Raw genomic sequence first — 22,213 nt, 5'->3', positions numbered from 1 at the left:
GCATGTCCGTCCTTCTTCTCTAGCTTCAAGTGAGAATGTCGGCCTTGGTCACGGAAGCACCAACCACGACTGCCAATGGATTGCCACCACAAATAACGCCATTCTCATTCGATGGCCCGGGTGACCCATGTCGGCTTTCGGTGTATTGTCCGTACCTCGCCTATTACGCCTATGTCAAGAGTTCCGGTGCCCTGTGGCAAAATGTTTGTCAGGGCGTCCAGACTGGGGGCGGGTTTGGAACAAAATTAATTCACCGAGAAGAATGTTATCCCAGCGGCTACTTCACCATATTCCCGAACATGGGCGATTTGATCTACTACCCAGGCAAAAGACAGCCTGATGAGGGAAGTCGCTCGACTCTTGCCTACCCAGGAACCGCCTGCCTGTCGGGGTGGACCACGGCTTGCACCACAACACTCACCCACGAAGGTGCTCCTTTCTCCCAAGCCTGGTGTTGCCCGGCGGTTGGTCTTGCGCGACCACTACGGGTCGTCCTTTCGACACGGAAGCACCGCAGCGCTTATGCCAAAGTCCTCTATCAACAAGCACCGCTATTTGGATGACGTATGACCCTCCGTATACAAACAACGGAGAAGAAATATATACGTGGGTTGCCACGATTACGAGCGAGGAACCACAGCATGCAGCAACTGTCTTCCACAAGGTCTTCCCACTGCAATTGACAGCCAAGGTAGAAGGTACAGGAGGTGAGCAAGGATTCTCCGGCGACACGCCAGCCAATGGAGACAGCGAGTCGCAAACAGGCCTTTCCAAAGGGGCAATTGCGGGAACAGCAGTGGGGTCTTCGGTGGTGGTATTGAGCATCGTATTCGGCATCTTCTTACTCTTTAGACGTCGCAAGAAGAGAACACCCGAGCCCGAGGCTTATTCGGCCGTGCAGCAGCAACAAGATCCATGGGAGGGAAAACCGGAGCTCGATGGTACGGCGACGGCGGCGCAACCCCGCGATGCACCCAAATCAGAGCTCGATGCCGTCGACGCCGCGCGGGAGTCTACAGTGCTCAACGCCAGCGTCAGTGAGCTGGGAGCTCTCAGTCCAAGGTCAATGGGGGCTGGTGATGCATTCCCCTCCCCAGAAAGTCGACATAGCCGTGTCTTCGAGATGCAGGGTTAATACAGAGCGATGCTACACAATGCGAGTAGCTGGCGTAATCGCTTGTTTTTCGCAGCCATGTCAGCCCCTGTGATATTGTCGCTGACAACACGATCGCTTTTCGAGGGTGCATGGTGACCGAGCTTGCCGAAAACCGTCAATAAAAGGAAGGTGAGAGAGAGAAATCAAGAGCAATAGAGCACGATACGATGACCTTCGAGTTCCCGAACGCAATCCCGGACCTACGAGCCCACAACCCAGTAGCTGGGGACGATGTGTTTACCCATCTTGGCAGATGAGAAGAAAGAACGGTCTGGACAAACGTTACATTAGCTGTGAACGGAGCTGTTACTTCTTCAGAGTCAATATTGAATTACACTGCATCAACATAGCGCTGCGTTCTCGCTACGGTGGCCTGGCCCGATCACGTTTCTCGTGTGTTTATCTCAAGTTATGAGCCCTCGTGCTTGGAATCACTGCTGGACTGCAGTTCCATGCGTCCCAACAGCTCTGCATCTCCAATCAAAACTTCCAAGCTGATGCAGACTCGGTCGCGACCGGTTCTGGTTGGGTAACGTTCCGCCGCTTCAAGGCGACCTGAGCTCAGGCTGAATTGCAAATCAATATAGAATCTCACCCACTGCAATATGGCTCTATAGTACTCCCACCACCCAAGATGCTAAGGACTGGGAACCCGCCTTCAAGCGACTCCTGCAATGCTACCTATCTCATCTACTCTCGCTTGTTAATTGCTACTATTCTTGGAAATGGTCGCCCTGGTTTAAGTGAGCTCGCCAGTGGGTGGATGGTCCGAACCGCGTGATCGGTGACGATGCCGAACTCTACAAGTAGGGACGCTTCCCGACACCCTACCAAGATCAAGCTTCGAAGGCACTTCTCAAAGAGGTTGTGATTTTCTCCTTTACACCTTCCAAGCGTGTGGTCGGTCTTATCACAATGGCTGCAACTCTGCTCCATCGTCTTTGGCTCATCGCGGCTCTCGTTACTTTGAGGGTCGCTGCCGATTGTGTTAGTTATGGTGTCGACTTTGCCAATGGAGGCTCGTATAACATCGATGGGTCCTCGAATGAAAACTTCAGCTTCTCGACCATATTTCAGGGTTCGTAGTTTCCAATATGTGATCGAGCGCTTCGAGGCTGGACTGGACTGTTGACGTGTTTTGATGACTAGGCTGCTCGGATGAATCCATTACGCCGGTGCTGAGGGACTCGAACGAGAACTCATACGTGTGCTCGTCTATCTTGACTACGCCCGAGGGAACTGCAGTTACTTCAACTTGGTAGGAACCTACCGTCATGAGAGCAATTAGCTTATTTACTGATTGGTGGGCAGCGGAATCCCCTACTCGCAGATGTGGACCGGTCAATGGAGGATTATCCTGTCCGGGCGCCAGATAGCTGTCCAGCGAGTCATCAATCTTACTGTTGGGAAACCGGAGACCGTAGTGATCACCGTGAGTATAGTTGATCAAATCGGACCAAGTCGGGTCTAACCAAGTACCGTCTAGGCCACACCGACAATCACAGTTGGGATCACAAGCACGCCTGTCGCTATCAGTAAGTTTAGCCCCAGTTATCTCAGGGGTGAAGATGGAATTATGACACTGCGGAAGCTCACATCTACACAGCCGTCATCGCGACCAGAACCATTACCCAAACTTTGATCTTGCCGCCGCAAACCATCACCACGCCATGTAACAAGCCTACATATACCATCACCATCACCCCAACACCACCGACTGTGATCAAGGTAGGAGATTGGACACTCAGAAGCTACTGGAGTCCACCACTAAAATATTATGATGCAGACATCCACCGTCGTAAGGACCGAGACGGACAAGACTGTAACAAGCTCGCAGTTCACGACCATTACGCGGTCGGCGTACTGCCACTTCCCCACGTCTAAGACCACGACAGCCAAGTGGCCCCCCGTGGGCGCCGGCGACGGCCAATGCCAAGCAGCCAGACGCGACCACCGTACCCGACGCACCGCTTCAGACCAAGGCGCCGGAGCCGAAGGTCACTAACTTCGCCCCACTGGCGGCCACGACTATCACAGTCACTGAAACGACGTACACCGTCACGCTCACCAGCGTCACGACATTGCCTGCAGCTACCACAACGGAGACTTCGATTAGCACGAACACAGCTACAATGTAAGTGGCGCACACTCTGCTGACAAGACTACCCGGCCTGGTCGTGCTTCACCACTATCACTAGCGATTAATTGCTGACATTACTGCTGCAGTACCCCTGTACCTAGCACCGTCTGTGGAGGGCCTGGCGGACCTGGATCGACTGTCACAATTACTCGGCCGTATTCCACCATCACTTTGACGACCGTTACGTACAGCACGTCGCATGTGACGGGCACGGTTATAGTAGGGTAAGTAACCAATTAGACCTTCTTCCTCTCAAGATATCCGATCGAAACTGACGTGAGAATGAACTTCCACCTCTTTAGACAAACAACGGAGACGACTGTCACCAACCGGCCAGCGGCGACCATCTGCTGGAGACAGGGTGGTTGGTTCGGGTATCCATGATAGGAATGATCTTTTTACTGACGTATGCATCATTTGGGCTCTCTTTTATTAGTCGAGATGTTGCTGAGTGAATTAGGCATTGTTGTTTTATTCAGTCGTGTCACTGAATATGTGGTAGATAGTATTGTGCGATGTTCTATCTATGATCCCTTGATGATGGCGACAGTGCTGCTTATTATATAACACCGCCTGCAAAACCTGCCAGGACAGTTGTTATACACACAAAGTGAAGTGAATGATTGAACGTTCTATACTAATCGCATTTGGCTATCTCTGAGACGTATATTACTACATACTAATTGAAACAATAGCTTCGTCACCGGTGAAATACTAGACAGCCACAATAAGCATACTTATGTATCCAGTTAGTGTATTTCATCACAATGATATGAGAAGCCCCGCCACAGATATGACGGAAACAAGTATTCCATCAACACGTAAAGCGGTCCCGGCAGCAGCAGACGCGGCCTTACCACAAGGCCTCGTGTCCTCCATCTCCAACAACACCGCCTCGGCCCGTCGCATGGTGATCGTAACAGCGCCGTCCTCGCCTACCTTTGCGGTTTCCCCCGTCACCCCGTTCTTCTTCAGGTCGCCGGACTCCGGGTCGAAAGTAGCCCCCGAAACCGTGACGTTGCTCTTGGCATTGGTGCCAGGACCCAAGAGCCGCGTCACGGTGGCGTTGCGGCCGGCGCACCAAGAAGTCGCGAGGTGCAGGGTCCGGTTCGGCCGCGCGCCCTCGCTGAACATGGTGCCGTCCGTCGCCGACAGGGTGGACGGGTTGCTGAGCCCCTCGGTGCCGTTCCAGACGCCCATGTCGAGGAAGACGAGCTTGTCGAGGCGGCGCGGCTTGTCCTTCCTCTCGCCGCCGTCGTACAGGGCGTAGCCACTAAGCGAGCTTGTGTTGACGTCGGGACCCCCCAGCGCCGCGATCTGGTACTCGGGCAGCGAAGCGTTTCCTCTGTTTCTGTTGCCCGCCGAGCCTAGGGGGCGGACCACCTTGGCGACAAAGTAGTGGCTATACCAGTTCGGACGGATGCCCGAGTCCAGCGTCTCATTCTTCAGCGTGTAGCCCTGCGGGGTGAAGGCGCTGTACTCGCTCTGGGCGCCGAGGTGGAAGTACGTCTTCTCAAGGCCCACGGACGCACCTAGCAGCACGTAGTCGACGGTCCATAGCGCGGCGCCGAAGGTGTCGCTGATGCCGCTTTTGCCACTGCAGCTGACCGAGTTGGTCTCGCCCATGATGAGCGGGGCGCCGGCTCGGTCGGCGGCCGCCACTTGGGGCGCGTATTGGGACACGTTTTGCCACAGGACCAGGTGGTCGGACAGCAGGTCTAGTCTCATGCGGTGCCTGGCGGTTCTTGATTTTAGTACTGAAATTATCAAGAGTAAAGTATGCGTGTCCCAAAGGGCAGAAAGGAGGTAACTCTACGATGAGCCGCGAATTGCACACTATAGAGAAACTCCAATGAAAAGGGGCAAGATATAGTAGTAAACTTACCATCTTGCAGTGTCGCACGTCGACTGCGGGTATAGGTGCATGGCGTAGCTGCCGATGATGGCCTTATCCTGCTCCCGCTCTACGATGCCGCCAGCCTTGCTACGGTCAGTCGCGAGGGTAGTCAAGTTCTCGATGGAGAAGTCGTCGATCTCATCGTGCTGGTCGGGGACCCAAGGCGGATCCGCAAATACGCCGGCCTGGAACTTGGGCCTCTGGTCCTCGGGCAGCTTCTGGTACCAGTCGGCGGCCACGATCTGGCCCGTCAGGTTGCGGAACTGGTCGATGTACATGTCGACGCCCCAGTCGGCGGCGCGCCAGTGCTTGTTGATGAAGTGGTCGATCTCGTTTCCGAGCTCGAACATGCGAAGCCGCCCGCTCCCCCAGCGCGGCATGCACGGCCTCGGCCTGCGCGACGGCGTTGGCCCAGCCGGACTCGTTGGCCCGGAAGTTCAGCGAGTAGATCAGATCCGTGCCCCGCGGGAAGTAGTCGGCCCAGGCCCCGTACCAGGCCGGCGTGACGTTGAATTGCTGGACCGTCGACAGCTCGCCGCGGATGGCGTCCCAGTCGCGGCCGTTGGGCAGCGTGTCGTGCTGGTACGTCTGGTCAGCCGTGTTGCCGCCCACGCGTATTGGCGGCGGCTTGCCCGTGACGGCGCCGATGGCGCTCAGAAGCTTGGCCGCCAGCGGAGTGTCGGTGTAGGCGTTCACCCAGATGGGCTCAATCGAGTAGCCGAAGACATCGCGAACGAGCGGCCGGGTCTTGACGGCGTCGCCTGGAGGGATCTGGATAGATGCGGTTTCTTGTGCTGCAGCATGAGTTGCGGCTGCGAGCGCGATGAAAAGGCCTCCGAGTTTAGTCATGATGGGCGAAAGAGGGGTGGTTTGCCTGCATTTGGCGGTAAAGACAAGTAAGTGGTGGACAGCTCCATCTTTTGTACTGCGGACAGTTACGATGGCATCTTGTTTCTTCAGGCTTATGGTGCTGCACTCTCCTCACCTATTCCATTCCTGGTCTCCGATCCGGTGCCTGTCAGTGCCTGGATGTAACCGTACCCCAATATACGTAGGATCCAAGACGGAATTGAATAAGACTGCGGGGGTGGATTGGACGATCCCGGGGTAGCTGGAGCCGAAAACACGCACCCAAGCGAAAGCCCAGCCACCGATGACGAAATAAGAACACCACCACGTATGATTCCTTGAACCTGTATGGCCGTCTCATGAATCCTTTCAATGGTTGTCATCGCCCCGGACTTGGGTAATCGTAACTTTTCTTGAATGTTCGCCGAGTTATCATGTAAATCGGCTTCCATCATTCTACAGACGCCCACGCTCAAAGCCAAGACCATTCTACCTACTTGGCAGCGTAAGAAATGATAGTATAGCTCAGGTCAGATGCGACAGACCTGAAAAGGTTTGCCTGAATCCATGGCGGGTACCCAGACATGTTGTGCAAATACGCCGTAAATACCAGAGGTGTTGATTCATGGCGCAGCTGGGCAAGGGCATGCCGCATGGTATTGAAATGCAGGCGTGCCGGGCCAGGAAACGCCTGCCTGCAGAATTCAAGAATTATATGGTAGGCGAAACCAAATATCCAGAAAGTCTTTCAGTTGAGGGCGGCACAAATCCCAGAGGATCGTGTCTCGGAACCACATATTGCCAGCAGCGTTGAAGATATGTCTGGCAAAGTCGAAAAGGGCCCCGGATTTAGCTTGAAAGATACGAGATCGACCCGAGTTTGTTATACCCAGGACCTGTTCTTGAATACCCATTCAGTTTCGATTAAAGACCCTCGAGACAAGGTGTGCGCTGTATCGGGTTTCTCAAGCCGTCTTTGCTAGCCGGTGTCGACCCCTTTTACATCTAGCTATTCGATCGATGTAAGTGCCACATCCATCTCTACCTCGGTCGTGTCACCCCTTCTCAGTGAAATTCCCCCGACTTGAAACGGTGTCGTACGTGGAGGAATACCCAATCACAAATCTCCAGTGGCGGCCGTCATGGGTACCGAGTCACACTCATAATTCGATAGATGTGCAACTGATTCACATACTGGTCCCAATGCATTGGTTCTGCTGTGGTCCAGATCCCTTGGAAGAAGCGTCGATGGTTATATAGTATCGGGAGATGAGCTCATCGTTCCTGGAACTGTGCCGGACTATTAGCCCCAAACCTGCCCTTCAAACGCGATAGCGTCTGGCAGCCGAATGAGGAAGAAAAGATGGCCGGAGTAAAGCTGGACGAAGCCGAGATAGAGAAAAGTCTTGACGATTATCGACGAGCTCCGTAAAACGCTTCGGAGTCCCTTCAGACTGGGCACCAAGTTTGGCTACTGAGCACTGCCACGGTGCCCTTCGTCTTACGGCCGAGAGTGGATGGGTCATACATGTTGATTTATGTGCATGGTTTCATGAACGGCTAAGTGAAGGGGGACGGGATTGAAGACAATTTATTGCGATGAGCATCTGCTAGGCCGTTGTGGATGTGTTTTGTTTTCTTTTGCTCCTACGGGCGGGTCAGGCGACGACGGTGGTTTCGTGTAGCGGTAGTCGGGGTTTCCAATCGGCGGGCTTCCCTTGGTTCATTTACCTGGAGGAGAATCCAGGCTTGCCCCCACGCTCATCAAGCACGTCGGTAACAATCGATTTCTGTTGTCGTTGTCGAGCTGCAGCAGGAGATCTTTGCAGATCTACCCAAAGAAGAGTTGTAGGGGGAAAGAGTCGGTAAGGGTCGCCTAATTTCGGCCGCTCCACCAAGCTGGCACTTCTGTGGCGCATTCCAGATCCTGCCACGATGCGCCCCGCCCCCCCCCAGATTTTCTAGATTCTCTAGAAGCTCTAGAAGACCCTGCCAGCCTGCATGTGGCATTTGTCGTCACCCAAGCCTCCGCGACTCGTGAGCCGCCTTACCGCCATCAAGTCCATCAAGTCGGTGACGAGCCTATTGAACCGCAACACTTGCCAGATTGGGCCTTGCCATATACCTCGGTATATCCACTGATTTGGCTTTCTGCCTCTTCCTCTTCCAGGCCGCCTCCCAGGCACCTGCCAGCCTGCTTCCCCTCTTCCACACCGGAAGTGCCGAAGGGGGAAGGTGGAAGGTGGAAGGTGGAAGGTGGAAGGTGGCTGGCAGTGGAGGAGACCGTCGCTGACACAGATTGGTCCAGTGGCCCAGAAACACCAAGGCCGAGACCTCCGAGCGACAGACAAGCAACTTTTAGCATGAACCACACATGCACGTGCGGCTTCCACCCTCACGGGGCCGCCTTCATGCGTTGTCAATATTGCACCAAGAGAACATCGAGCCGCGCCAAGCAGCGAGGGCCGATGGCTTCCTTGCGCCGAATGCTGCATGACGTGACCTAATCGTGGAGACATCGCAAGCCAATATTTGCAACCCCTCATGGGTTCCGCAGACCTGTCACTGGTAGTGGGTAACTATCTTAACTCTCTTAGTCTTCGACAATGTGACTGTGACTATAACTAGCCTGTGTTTTCCCTTCGGCCTTCCTCTCAGAAGTCCCGTCGTCACGTCGTGCCAAATATTGTGGTATACTCTCCAACCCCTCAGGTCGGGCAAGATCAAGATGATGCTCTCATTGGCCCAATCACTCCTCGGAGCCCTCTTGCTCGCCGGAAGCAGCTCTGCAGCGCCACCAAACCACTGGAGACGTGCTGCGCAAGCCTCGACACCGCTGCCGCCTAGCAAAGACCCTTGGTACACCGCTCCAGCCAATTTCGAGTCCGCGGCGCCCGGTGCGGTGCTGCGTGTGCGTGCGGCGCCTGGCAACCTCTCGACGTCCATCGCCAACGCCTCGGCCGCCTACCACATCCTGTACCGCACGACCAACAGCCGATATCTGCCCGATTGGGCCGTGACCACTCTGTTTGTCCCGCAGAACCCGGCCTCGTCCAGCAGCAGCTCCAATACATCTGCAAAGTCAACCCCTGGTGGCGCCACCGCCCTGCTTTCGTACCAGATCCCGTACGACTCGGCCGCGGTGGACGCGAGTCCCAGCTATGCGCTCTACGCCGAGGGTGCCAGTGGCTCCGATGATATTGCCGCGTCGCTTGGTTACGGGTGGTACGTGAGCGTGCCAGATTACGAGGGTCCTTTGGCGTCATGTAAGTTCTCTAGCTCTCCTGATGTCCCGTACGTTTACCGTCAGACCAAGACCGCTAACAAGTATGTGTATAGTCACGGCGGGAGTTCAATCCGGCCACGCCACTATTGACGCTGTCCGGGCTGTCCTGTCGTCAGGTTTTGGTCTGGCCGACAGTTCCGACGTGAAATACGCCATGTGGGGATATTCAGGCGGCGCTCTCGCCAGTGAGTGGGCTGCTGAGCTGCAAGTGCAGTATGCCCCCGAGCTCAACTTTGCGGGTGCTGCCTTGGGAGGACTGACGCCCAATACCACGACGGTAATGCAGGCCTGTGAGGGGCAGCTCTGTGCCGGCCTGACGCCGCCCGGCATCATCGGTGTCGCAAGCCAGTTCCCTGAGGTGCTGGAGTACATCATCTCGCAGCTCAAGACCGAGGGGCCACAGAACGCCACATCGTTCCTGTCGGTGCAGAGCCTGGGCCTGGCCCAGACATCGATACTGTTCGCATTCCAGAAGATGGGCGACTACTTCATCAACGGCGACGCCATCTTCGAGAACCCCCTTGTCCGCAGGATCATGAACAGCGACGGCCGCATGGGCTACCACGGCGTCCCGACTATGCCGCTTTTCGTCTACAAGGCGATCGCCGACGAGGTCAGCCCCGTTGCCGACACGGACGACCTGGTCAACAAGTTCTGCAAGGTCGGCGCCACCATCCAGTACGAGCGCAACACAGTCGGCGGCCACAGTGCCGGCGCCGTCAACGGAGAGGCGAGCGCCTTCCACTTTCTGGCCCAGGTCCTTGGCGGCACTTACACGCCGCCGGCGCAGGGCTGCTCAATCAAGGATGTGTCCTACAATGTCACCTCGTCGCCGCTGAAACGGCGCTCGGGACTGGCATATGTGTCGAACATGTACTAACTAATCTTTAAAAATAATAAGACCATGTTACAAGCTTACTATTACTGTGTCGATTTTCCATTCTGAATATGTCTTGAGTGTCCACAATTATCTTTATCCTCTTCACAAGACTTGAGCATCTTCCTGCTCGTGAGGGAATTTGGTAGCCTTCAAGGTTATTCTCTTGATGGGTCCCTCAAAGCTTATGAACGCCATCACCTCAACTCCGAAAACCCTTCAGTGGTGTTCGAAATGACACTGTCGCGAATCTTTCTGTTCTCATAATTATTTTATGTACGAACTGTTTCGCTTTTCGCAGCAGACGCGCTCATCTTCGACTGTATCATCATCGCCCCTATTTCTTGCCTCTATACGCCTCGACACAACACATAATGCTTTCAACTCTACTTCGAAGAGCGCTTAAGCCAAGGAGGGTAGACTTGAGAGTCACATTGCCCCCTCGTGATGCTATAAGCCCAGTACGTGCGGGAATCGTAACTAGCTTGGCTCTTGCCGTTGCCATTGACTTGTATGTACGGTGGGAAACCTCATGTCCACCAGCCCCCATCCCCCTGTATATTATGACGATACGCACCGCAAACTAGTGTGTCGCTACCGCTAGTACTCGCAGTGTCTCCCATGAAAGGGAATGCAACTCTTACTGACTATTGTATTATAGTGCAACACCACCAGGCCCAGGAGGTGATGGTGCTACCATGTGCTCATACCTGGACTCAGAACGGCTCCGCCCTCGTCGACTGGGCTGACATGCACCTCGCCATGAGGATGCAAGTAGATTCGATGTGGGCTCGTGTTCACCCGATGGTCTCCAGGGTTTCCAAAACTTTCTTGTGGTAATCGACAGCGGTGGGTGCGAGACGCAGGGATAAGGAATTCACTTTACTTGCCGGGCATCACGACTTGATTAAGGAGCGAGGAAGCATTACGAGGTCGCTCGGGTTTCGGTGAAGCTCATGAAGAAGGGGACAATAAGTGTCTGGACATGCCGTAATCACACCTAAAAGCTGATCAACACTCGTTATGGTGCTCTTTCAGAGCTAGTTGGTCGAAGGCCATGCCTAAAGGGTACTTGCCGACGGAGAGTCAGACAAATATAATTTTAGTAACACGTTTGGTATAATATACTTATTCTTACTATATGTACCAAGACGCAGCCCCCTTCGAGTTCTGAATCGGCCCCCAAGCTGTACTTGTCTTGCGGGCGACCCAGCTATAGAAAGAAAGCGCATCCCCTATGCAGGGGTACAAGAGACATGTCTGATTTCGGATATGAATAACTGGGCATCAGAGGTTATGGGCAGTTAGAAACAGAGTGAGACTATCGGGAATACAATGATATCGTTTTGCTATCCGTCGGAATTCCGAAATGCACCCATGGATTTGAATCGATATACTATAATCAGACTTGACATGTGTCTGTGTGCAATTAGGGTATCTCTTCACCTTTCTCCCCCATATGGTTATTCCTTCCCCGGGTCGAAGCAACTTGACGGACGTCGGCCTGTCTACGCGAGAACACCTCTGGATTTACAATGTACGCTGGACCCGGTTGTGACCCCTATCTCCAAGTATGTGTAGCTGGTTACAAAGACCATCTGCGTTCTTCCGCAAGAATGCTACTACTACCATCGCCATTTGTAGCCCAACTGGCCGTGATCAAGGTATTATGGGAGGACCGCGTGCGAGCCCATAACGAACATCAAGTGTAAGACGGGAACCAGACCAAAAGGAACCTACAGGAGTTGTTGATGAAAATTGGTAGAGCTTCGGGTGCAATCATGGGAGACGAGTAGGAGCACATACACACACACCACGGGCGACTGCACATTTTACAGCATGAGTCTGTTGGTACGCATCACCCATGATAGCTTTTAGATAGAGGTGTATTTAAATGAGATCAGCCTTCTCCTCTACTCTTAGCACTTGGGTCGTAGCTCCAGAGGTGAGACTACCTTATCCGTCTAACTTCGCAGGGTCGCTACTTCGGATACTTTGGAGACGCAATATCATATTTCACTCATTGACAACACATATGGAATGGCCTTACGATGTGACCATTATATGGTTGTTATTTATCCTGCAGATGGTTAATTAAGGTTATCCAGGTAAGCTTTACTCTGCCGGTCCCATAGTTTTACAACAAGAAAAGGGGCGATTATGGCTTTCTCCATTAAGTGATATGAGATTCTGTTCCTTTTTAACGTAAGTTATTCTGATATATTTAAAATATGTTTTATTTCATCATCTTCTTCCTCTTCGCGACTCCCCATACGATTAGCCACCATCTTCAGCTGAAAACAGATATCGGATACATCCTCCTTTCTTCGCCAACAACAGTATAGCAGGATGGCTCGAATTATTAGTGATCACATCATCTTTCCTGCAAGACAAATAATTAAACCCAATACACCAATCAGATACAAACCGAATCGCGCGGACTGGGTGCCACACAACCAGCCCCAAACCCGACCGAGCCAACCAAGCAAGCCCAATGAATCCGACTCACCATCCGGGGAACAACCAAGTGAGAAATCTAACGGGGTTGGAGCGATGCTCGCCATGTCGCTGGGCTTGTTCTTGGGAGGCTCTGCTATGCACAAAACGTAAGAACAAAACCCTGGATGATATTCCCCTACGTTTCTTCTACATTTACGTGGGTTAGTTATAGTTGCTGACTGTTGCAGGAAACAATATGCCCGAGACAGGGATCAAACCCGCATCCAGGATGCTGTTGAAAAAAGGATCAAGAGAACAACAGACAGGCAGACAAAAGAAATTCGGGAGCTCCGAGAAATAGTTGACGCTCTGCAAAAGAAGAGCCGGGATTGAACGGAGCACATACACCCATTACCGATATCGCCTACCTCATTGTGGGACGGCAGGATTGCACGAGCGCATGCATGGACAATAGAATCCTTGGAAACACCTCGATCTACCCACATAGACTTGCTGGAGCTTGGCGTTTGGAGACATAGAAAGTGCCGTATCCTTCCGTCCTTGAAGTAAGTGTCAATTATGCGGGAACGCATCTTATTAAGTATACTTGCTGTTTTCATCTCTCCCGTGCCGTCTTGAAAAACCCGATGTCAAAGTGGCGGGGTTCCCCATTGGCTGGTTTCGAGTTCTCGAAGCTTGTGGGAAACGCGAGGGGGCATACAAAGGGGGCGATGATGTGCCATGGTTGTAAGTCGAAAGAAAAAGGGGCTGAAGGCTGGTCAAATACATGAAGACAGAAAAAGGCTTAAGCAATATCAAGGTCTCATCCATTCGTACTATCTGATTTAATCACACAACATCTGTTGAGGGTATATCTGACTTTTCAAAGTCGCCTTCTTATTTTTGGTGATTTATCCGCAAATGACTGCATGTGTCTATCTACGAACAACGAAACATCCATAACTCCCCAGAGACATACCCAATCCACCTTTAAGGGAGGGGAAGAAGGGGGCGCGTGACATGTAAGCATACAGACAGGAAACATGAGCCAACACCCGTGACGAAGGTGATGATGCATTTCCATCGAAGAGCTGGACTGGATATTCCAGTAGCCATGGCGAAAGGTTTTTGTTGTGAATAATAAGGAAGGACATGATGCGCGCGGGTCCGAACCGGGTTTTCTCCCCCAGTGGCCTGAGGCCTCTTGGATTGAACAAAGCAGTAGATATACTATGCGACCGAGTGTAGACGGTAAATTAGAAGGGAACAACACAAACGAACAGCCTCATGGGCAAAACCAAAAAATAACATGTGCAAACGCCTGGGAAAGGAAGAAAACTATAGCCATGAACCCCAAATCTATGCTGCCTTTCCGATGCCAATGAGGAATGAAGGGGGAAGAAAAGTAAGTCATATATCATCGTGACGCAGTATGTGCAGTAGCGCTGCCTCTCTCCATCTCCTAATGCTCGGTCGTACGGTGCCAGCGGTGAAGCTGGATGCTAGATGCTGGATATCGTATGTCGTAACGCTCAAATCCACAGTGCCATGCTCGGAAGCCTTCATGCTCTTTACTGATCCATCATCTGATGCTCAAGGCATCGTGGGTTCTTTCCGAACCATTAACTCTTCAGGTTCTCTGAAGCCCGTGTCTTCCTACCAAGGCCCAACCCGGACGGGCGCACCGTAGTTACCCGACAAAAGCTCGTTGAGGATGGAGTGTTGTTGTTGTTGCTGCTGTTCTTGGGGGGCGTTCGAGGGGCCTCCGCCTACCCAGCCAACATTTGCTGCCATGGCGCTCATGGCAGTTCCCATTCGACCTCCGGATTGCTGGTTGTGCTTGGTAAGAATTTGATCCCAGCCGCCAGAGTGCAGCACAAAGCCTCCGCCTCGCTTGGCAGCCTCGTTGATGACCAATGCCCATGCTCTCGAGATCTCATCGTATGCGTTCTCCTTGTGGTGGCGGTAGTTGTGGCTTTCCCAGTCCGGCAAGTTGTGAATAACCTTGGTGGCCCCATCAAGGTACTGAAGAGAGATATTGGCCTGGGTCTCATTCGGGGGAAGATATTGCGGCGTGAAGTCGGCGAGGGCGTCCATCAGGGCCACCATAGGTGCCTTCACGCGGTAGTAGGTGTAGTCGGAACTCGAGTCGCCGTAGGGGAAAGCGGCCCGCATCTTTTGCTGGTAATCCTCCAAGACCTGCAGGGCATTGGGAACCGAGGGCCTCGGTGCACTCTTGACGACCTCCTCCCCAATCTCGGGTTGCCGTTCGCAGATCTTCTGAAGGACCATGCGCAAGGACGCAGCATCAAGCGTCTCGAGAAGTCTGGGGAGAGTGAGTGGGCGACCGGCGATATCATTGGAGCGGATCTTTTTCGAGGGGCGGGAAAGCTGACGGCTCTGGATCGCAGGCGAGCTCATGGGCGAAACGGACATCTCGTCGCCATCGTCTTCGGCCTTTCGTTTACGGTTGCTCGACATGTTGCCGTGCTGAAATGGGGACACTATACGGAGATCGAGGTTAGACCTGGGAACTCGCTCTCCGTTGTTTCGTGAGGATGAGGAAGAGGTGCATCAGGCTGAAGCAAACGGAGCAGCGTACATTGGCCTCCTCAAGTCTTGCAGTAGTCAAGTCATGACGGACCGAGACATAGCCTAGAAAACGACTAAGGAAACAAACTCACTTGATCTTGTCGGAGAGCGACGAGAGGCAGCGTTGTGCTGGTGGGGGAGGAACGAAGGCTGTGGCGACAACAGTGCGTTCATCGTGGCCGGTAAGTCCCCCCAAGAATGGAATCTCAATTGTCTTTCGGGTTTCCGTTGGTTGCTGATGGACTGATGATGGAAGACGTGAGCCCTTTTTTGTTGTTGGCAATTATTCGGTTATGATAACGTGTGATGCCCACAGTCGGTTGCGTACTAGCAGCAAAATATAATGAATCGGTCGTACGGTCGGCAAGTCAAGTCGGCTGCAATGATGCTGTGCCACTGTTTACGTCGATGCGACCGAACCCGAAATTGCGGAGGATAACGGCAGCAGTCTGGATGGAGGCGGCTGGAAATGATCCGAACGAAGACAGACGGTCGGCCGGTGCTTGTTGAAGCGAAAATGAAGGAAACGAAATGAGAAGGGATTTCGGAGAGGGGGTTTCGGAGTAAAAGAGGAAGAATGCAGAAATCGAGTTGTTTAGCCTGGCACTGGATTGGATTTCCCCAAGCTCACAAGGCACCAAAAACCAACCAAGGACTAGCTAGCCAGGCGGTATGGGTATCTGGGTATGGGTATGGGTAGGGGTATGGAGTAGTAGTAGTAGCTGAGTTAAGGGTATGGATGGTGGTACATTTGGGATTGGGATGCAGGCATGCAAGTATTTGGCTGGCAAAGCGGGTGTTTTGGTCTGATGTGGGTGTGGGTTTGGGCGCCTGAGAGAGTGACTGGTGAGAAAGAAAGAGAGAGACTGTGTGTGTGTGTGTTCGGTTCCGGTTGACGCAAGGCCGCCGCTAAAGACTGGGCCGGACTCAGCCAACCACGCCCGACTACCGATTTACATGTCCAAGGGTCAGCAGCAAACTCCTGTTGAATTCCATGCCTCGAGGTCGGGTTAGGCATTAACATGCAACCCTGTTCTGGTGTGGCTCAAAACCTCTTCTACCACCCACCACTGGCGGATGAGGATGGCAAGGTGGCTAGGTGGATGTTCCAGCAGAGACAAAAGTGACCATCCAGAAACCATCCTAGCCATCCCCCTCCGAGCTCTCCCCTCCATCACAGCCCCCTGGTCCTCACTAAAAAAAGGGCCCTGCTAGCTGCTGCTGCTAGGGCTCTGGAGGGTAAGGGTGGCATCGTTGCATCGTTGCAGCAACGCTCCCATTCTTCTTCATCAAGCACCATCAAGCACACCACAGACCGGCCCCCCTTTCGCCTGCAATCTGCACACATCCCTGGTACACAAGGATGGGTAGCCATTTGCGCCTTGCTCTTCGCAGCAATTGCTTGAACAATCATGATACCAGAAGCATGGAGGGCAGAAAGGGAACGATACAATACACATGTACAATAACAAAAGCGGTCAAGAACCAAGAGACATCCACCCTTTCTCAACTATGCTACATATGCTTGCTGTATGCAGGCCTCGCTGGCAACCCTCACCAAGCACCAAGGCCTCTTCCCAGGCATGCCACCACCCCTGTCTTCTGTATGCTTATTATTATGATTATGCTGCTGTTCACGATGACCCCCATGATGTGATTCTCCTTACAAGATGGCTACTTGCCTCTGATGAGTTGTCCGTCGTCCTGCCCTCGACCAATGGCTGTCCTCGGAGCAAGGCGCTGCTGCTCATTTACCAGCTACCGTCCAAGGTGACTGGCTGGGTGTGGAGACTATGCACAGCTAGAGTGCTAGGCAAGTCACATTGGATCAAGATCCGTCCAATCAAAGGCCCCAGTATACGACGGTCGTCACTTGGTCATAGCACGCTCGACAACTCGGTACGCTTGCGGAATCCTTCCGATCTAAGTTAGTCATCCTCTCAATTCAAACAGAACTCAATCGCCATGGCTGTTGACGGGGTTTCAGATGCCACATGCACGCTCGAGACGGGCAATCAAAGGGACGTACAAAACAAGAAACCGGGTTTTGCAGTGCAGTACAATACGCATTTATGTCCCAAGTCGCGTGTCATCGAGCCTGCCAGACGTAGATCGCTGCTGCTGCTGCAGGAGAAAAGGAACACAAAGAAGAAGCAGGAGAAGGACAGTCAGAAAAAATGATCGGGAATGAGACCGGTTCCACCCTGCGACAGCGACTGCAACCTTACTAGTAAGGTTAATATCATCATTCCCATGTGGCTCCTGGCTCCTCCTCCCTCCTCCCCTCCAACAACAGAGATGGGTGGACTCCACTGCGGCAACGTCCGCCGCGGTTGGTAAACTCTGTTGTTTGTTTCGGTGTCGCCATCCACCCATCCTACCTTTCACCCTTTCACCCTTTCACCGCCGCCGAGAGCGGCTCGCCCCAGCGGCTTGCAGCTGGCCATGTAGGGAGATCGCCGAATCAGCCCCGAAAGCTGAGCCACTTGTCTACGGCCAACGTCATCCAGAACATGTGTATCCTCCAAATGCCAATCAGCATTCCGTACTAATATGGAGCATGGCGCTGTCCTGCCGAATGTATCAATGCGATTTCCGGTCCGGAATGTTCCATAGATATCGGAAAAAGAGGGCATAAAGAAAGAAGAAAGATACGCTTTCCTCTCGAGTGTACTTGATCTGAGGCATGCCCCGGCATTTCCCCTGGTCTTCGCTGGCATTGTTCCCTTTTGGACTGCAACTGGACGCAGATGGCCAGAGAAATCGCATCATCAATCATCAGTCACATCCTTACTCTTCATAGTTGATCGCCATCCATGGCCGACCCCTGGAATAGCTTCTACCATGAGACAACCGGCTGTGAATTGGCTGGTGAGATGAAGGCCATGTTGTTTGAAGCATTGGGAACTGCATGACGGGCCAAGATCGCTGAATATTCCTGCTCCGGTCAAATCGGTGCCTAGCCACTATTCCTACGTAGGTTTGAGCAACCATGTGCCTGAACTAGGTATCTATCTACCTGATTTGCCTGATTGGTCGCTATCTATTCTTACAAATACTGGTCTGACAGTTTCTCAGTCACTAATCTTGAGACGCTCCATATCAAATGCTAGGTTGTTCATCCCCAACACCTGGCTCCAATCAGTCAATGTGCCATTTGGCTCCATGACAGGGTGGTCAATCTCGTCAAGTGTTGTAGGTGGGTTCTCGCCTGTTCCTGAATTGGTCTCCTAAGCCCATCGCGAGCCGCTAAGGCCAGCAGAACCTAGGCTCTGTCTGGTAACACGCATGTGTGGGAGCACACTACGCGAGCCTTGGCTTCCAGTACGATTACCAGGCACTTGTGAAGTCTGGGTTGGAGTCAACGGCGATGATGTCTGTGGGCCGGTAGCGAGGTTTGCCCCTCTCGTATGGCTGGAGCCTGAGACTGCTGGGCTGTCACATCTCCAGCCACTTGGGATTCAGAAGGGAAAGGGAGAGTCTTCGGCTGAGGCTCAGTCCTGATAGCCGGCTCGAAATCCTCCTGCTTGATTGACTTCACGCTACCATCCGTGGTTTGACTAAGAGCCTTTGTTTCAATGACTGCAGAGGGTGATGGGGTAATCGGAGACGAGAAGTGGTTGGAACCACCGTTGAACGGCGGGGTTACTTCTTTGGTGACTTGCTGCTTTGCCGGCTCTAATAGATCCGGGGGAGGTGTCAATCGGCCTGGCTCAATGCGGGATTCAAGTGAGGACAGGTGAACAGCTTGATTTACACCAGTGATAGATGACTTCAAGAACTGGGCGCTTCCAGCAGCTGCCTTCTGAATATCACCCAGCTGATAAGTTGCCGTAGGTGCAGTTCTCTTGCTTGAAGCCTTGTACTCCTTGGGCATCTCATCTATGAGGCCCATAGTCGTGGCTGGACAGTAGGGTTGTCCACCGAGGATCATCAGGTCATCAACTGAGTACGTGATGCGAAGGCTTTTCAAGAGGTGGTGCATGTTACCATAGACCCAAGCCACCGTTTTCAATTTATTATCAAAGCCAAAACCTCGGAATGTCGCGTTTTGGCAAAGACTTTGCAAAGTTGCCAGTAAGATTGCATTCTCAAGACGGCGATCGGGGAACAGGTTCATTAGAACATAACCATTGTAGAGCCCTTTGACAGACTCAACCTTGCTCAAGTATCTGTCCTTTGTCAAACTTGCCAGCAGCTCCAAGGATGCGGAAGACATGTCATCAATGCGCATCGGGAGAAGTCTTTCCACGTCGTGTAACTGGATGGGCATGTGAGCTGGAGCCTGTACAGGTACAGTGCGTTGCTCAAGTTCGCTGCTACGCTGAGGGGCAGATTCGGCTCCAGGGAGTTTTGTCTCTGTGGCGATGTCATGAACCCAAACTTTGTCAACAGTGTTCTCATCCGTTCCAGCTTCGCCATCAGGGGTGTTTTCCAATAAGTCAGTCACCTCTGTCTGTTCAGCCATCTCAAACTCTGAAGGTTGTTTGCTCGCCGTTGCAAGTTCAACCTCGGCGGAAGACGAGTCTGCCTCAAACGTGAGATCCTTCAGGTCATCTGACGGTAACCGCTTACACATATCATCATGCTCAATATCGATAAGCTTCATGGGCAATGACGAGGCATATTCTTGGGTTGCGTCGTTGCACTTAACAGGCGAAGTGTCAATAAGCGATGGGGTTGAGTCTTCCTGTTGCTGTGCATCATGGGTCACATCCGCGTTGGCTTGAGAAGTGACCTGGTTGCTGCTCTCAACCGAAGACTGAACAGCGTTATGGGTAGAATTCGGGGCCTGTTGCATCTCTATAAGCGTGAAGAGATCAACTTCGCCGATTCTTTGGACCCTGAGCGTTCCTTGTTCGAACCATGGAGCCTCGATCTGGTCCATTTGCTGCTTGATCTCTTTGATGAGTCTTATAAGCTCATCAGCTGCCAGCGGGCTGGGGAAAGCCAAATTGTGGACGTTGACGGGTTTGGTAACATCGGCTTCGGCTTGGTAGCGCAAGAGGATCCTGCTGCCGCCAATCTTGAAGGGGTTGATGAACTCTCTCACATCAACCCGAGTAATGAAACCAGTGTTTCTTTGCAGCTCGCAAATGGTCCACCCATGAATTTTGGGATGCGGGTACAGCAGTACTCTACCACTTACGGGGATAGAACCATCAGCATCGGGCTTTGCAGAGAAGATGTGGACCTCAGAATCGTAGATTATATGGAGGCTTTGTTGTGGCTCTGGAGTAGGTTGAGGAAACTGGCTTGCAGCACTGGAACATCCCTGACCGAGATCACTATGTGGAGGTTGAGTAACCCCTGTACCCAAGACTGAGCCCGAAGGAGTAGCTCCCGCACCAGAAATTGAACCTGGGGAAGTAGCTTCTGGGTTATCTGGGCCAGTGCGCGAATAGGGAGATGTTGGTTTGATGCGCTTGTGAGGGGGGACGAAGTTGCCGTTGACCCGAGTAGAGGATGACGACATACGAGATGCTGGGCCGGCGACACTTGCAGTTGTAAAGAAGACGGAAGTCTGGCCTTCACTGGGAAGGGCCATCGGGATCTCTTGATGAATAGATGGTCGCTTTTGGTTGCCATTTAGGGCCGATGAGGCATGAGGTTCGCCCAACACCGCAGCCGCTCTTGGCTGAGGCTGGTTGGAGTTACCGTGGAGAGCAGCAGGTCGAGATGTATCAGATGCTAATTTGCCAGATGGGAAACTATGAACCGGAATTCCAGGTAAAGTGAGGATGCCAAGTTTAGACACATTTTCTGAGTTGCGGCCCAGATCTTGGGTTTGCTTCAGGTTCGTTGAACGTAGCCTCTTCTGGGGGTTCCTATCTTCGGTGTTAACGAAAGTCCAAAAAGAGGATCTATGCTTGCTAACATACTTGGGATCGTACCCAGAGCTCGAACCATTTCGAGCTCCAAAGATGCTGTTACCTCTCTGCGTAGCTTGCACTTGACCGAGACCATGGGGACTGGCATGGGGGCGGGCGGCGGTGGCAGATTTACGGTGGCGGTGGAGGCCGCCGCCAGCAATATCTTCCAGGCCCTCATACATCTTTGCATCATCATCATTGAACTCTCCGTCTCGAACAGCATCTGTAATTTAGGTCAGTTCAACATGCCATGAAGCAAACTCTGGAATACTTACTCTGCCAGTAGTTGTCGTCTGGTTGAGACTTGGCGGGCGCACGAGTGACATGGTGGTCACTACGGGCATGTCGACTATCATCTTTGGCGTAGTCTTCCATGCGTCCGAGACCAAGGTCGTTCTGAGAAGGGTTACTTATTAGCCAAAACCGCTATGTTCGGTTGGGACGGGATTGCACAGGTAAGCAATCGTGATCGCCGACCAAAAGGAGACCAAAGTCAAACGACACCCACAACAGGTCTGGCCAGCATGGGGGCACGGTTGAAATAAGGGAAGCAGTGTTTGACTTACCATCATGGAAATCTTTGCAGCCATTGCCTTTCGGGTTGCCCGATCATCATGATGGCCGCCCGCGCCATTGGGGTTCTCATTAGAACCCTCCATCTCAGTCCCAACAGGTATGCCACTGACCTTGCATATGGTGATGCAGGATACTAGGATGAGTTGGGATGTTGATGGGTTGGTAGGGTGTTTCCAAAACACAAGACGAGTTGAGTTACAAGCCAGGTAGGATGGAATATATGGGTAACCTTGGGGTACGCGTGTACTTCGAACAGATCAAGTGTATCTGTGTTGCGATGAGGGAGAAAGGACCAGCTGTTGAGAGACAAGACTGATCCTTTGTGGGGATTACTTGACTTATGTAAACACAGGCAAGTTATGGGTTGGTAGAGAAGGAAGGTGGTGGGTGGATGTGAAAGGCGGGAAGGTTGTGGTCGAAGAGAGAAGTTACGACTCAAGTTAGAAGTGACCTAGTGGAATTTGGTTGTGGAAAAAGGCAGAGGGCCCACAGGTAATAAGGAAGAGAGATCCTGTGTGTGACCAGAGG

General features: G+C 52.7%; 6 protein-coding genes across 6 annotated transcripts; 4 read left to right on the top strand and 2 right to left on the bottom strand.

Moving 5' to 3' along the window:
• Positions 1-559: 559 nt before the first annotated feature.
• On the top strand, positions 560-1,135 carry PG998_012326 (uncharacterized protein; the record flags this gene model as incomplete). The annotated part of the gene is made up of 2 exons (XM_066879142.1): positions 560-1,062; positions 1,111-1,135. The coding sequence occupies 2 exons, from the start codon at positions 560-562 to the stop codon at positions 1,133-1,135; spliced, it is 528 nt and encodes a 175-aa protein (XP_066725526.1).
• Positions 1,136-2,071: 936 nt separating this feature from the next.
• Positions 2,072-3,161, top strand: PG998_012325 (uncharacterized protein; the record flags this gene model as incomplete). Its single annotated transcript, XM_066879141.1, has 6 exons — positions 2,072-2,234; positions 2,306-2,414; positions 2,468-2,588; positions 2,643-2,691; positions 2,748-2,884; positions 2,943-3,161. 6 exons carry the CDS (start codon positions 2,072-2,074, stop codon positions 3,159-3,161), a joined length of 798 nt encoding a protein of 265 aa, XP_066725525.1.
• An 897-nt stretch (positions 3,162-4,058) lies between these two features.
• On the bottom strand, positions 4,059-6,042 carry PG998_012324 (uncharacterized protein; the record flags this gene model as incomplete). The annotated part of the gene is made up of 3 exons (XM_066879140.1): positions 4,059-5,031; positions 5,182-5,522; positions 5,578-6,042. 3 exons carry the CDS (start codon positions 6,040-6,042, stop codon positions 4,059-4,061), a joined length of 1,779 nt encoding a protein of 592 aa, XP_066725524.1.
• A 2,728-nt stretch (positions 6,043-8,770) lies between these two features.
• PG998_012323 (Lipase 5) lies at positions 8,771-10,208 on the top strand (the record flags this gene model as incomplete). The annotated part of the gene is made up of 2 exons (XM_066879139.1): positions 8,771-9,308; positions 9,382-10,208. 2 exons carry the CDS (start codon positions 8,771-8,773, stop codon positions 10,206-10,208), a joined length of 1,365 nt encoding a protein of 454 aa, XP_066725523.1.
• A 4,092-nt stretch (positions 10,209-14,300) lies between these two features.
• PG998_012322 (Cut8 six-helix bundle-domain-containing protein) lies at positions 14,301-15,125 on the bottom strand (the record flags this gene model as incomplete). Its single annotated transcript, XM_066879138.1, has 1 exon — positions 14,301-15,125. The coding sequence occupies one exon, from the start codon at positions 15,123-15,125 to the stop codon at positions 14,301-14,303; it is 825 nt and encodes a 274-aa protein (XP_066725522.1).
• A 6,076-nt stretch (positions 15,126-21,201) lies between these two features.
• Positions 21,202-21,526, top strand: PG998_012321 (uncharacterized protein; the record flags this gene model as incomplete). Its single annotated transcript, XM_066879137.1, has 2 exons — positions 21,202-21,343; positions 21,396-21,526. 2 exons carry the CDS (start codon positions 21,202-21,204, stop codon positions 21,524-21,526), a joined length of 273 nt encoding a protein of 90 aa, XP_066725521.1.
• Between the last annotated feature and the right edge of the window lie 687 nt (positions 21,527-22,213).

The sequence above is a fragment of the Apiospora kogelbergensis genome (genome assembly GCF_038363985.1).
Source record: "Apiospora kogelbergensis strain CBS 113332 chromosome Unknown utg000008l_segment0_segment0, whole genome shotgun sequence".
Classification (NCBI taxonomy): Eukaryota; Fungi; Ascomycota; class Sordariomycetes; order Amphisphaeriales; family Apiosporaceae; genus Apiospora; species Apiospora kogelbergensis.
This window is presented reverse-complemented; position numbering and strand designations above follow the sequence as displayed.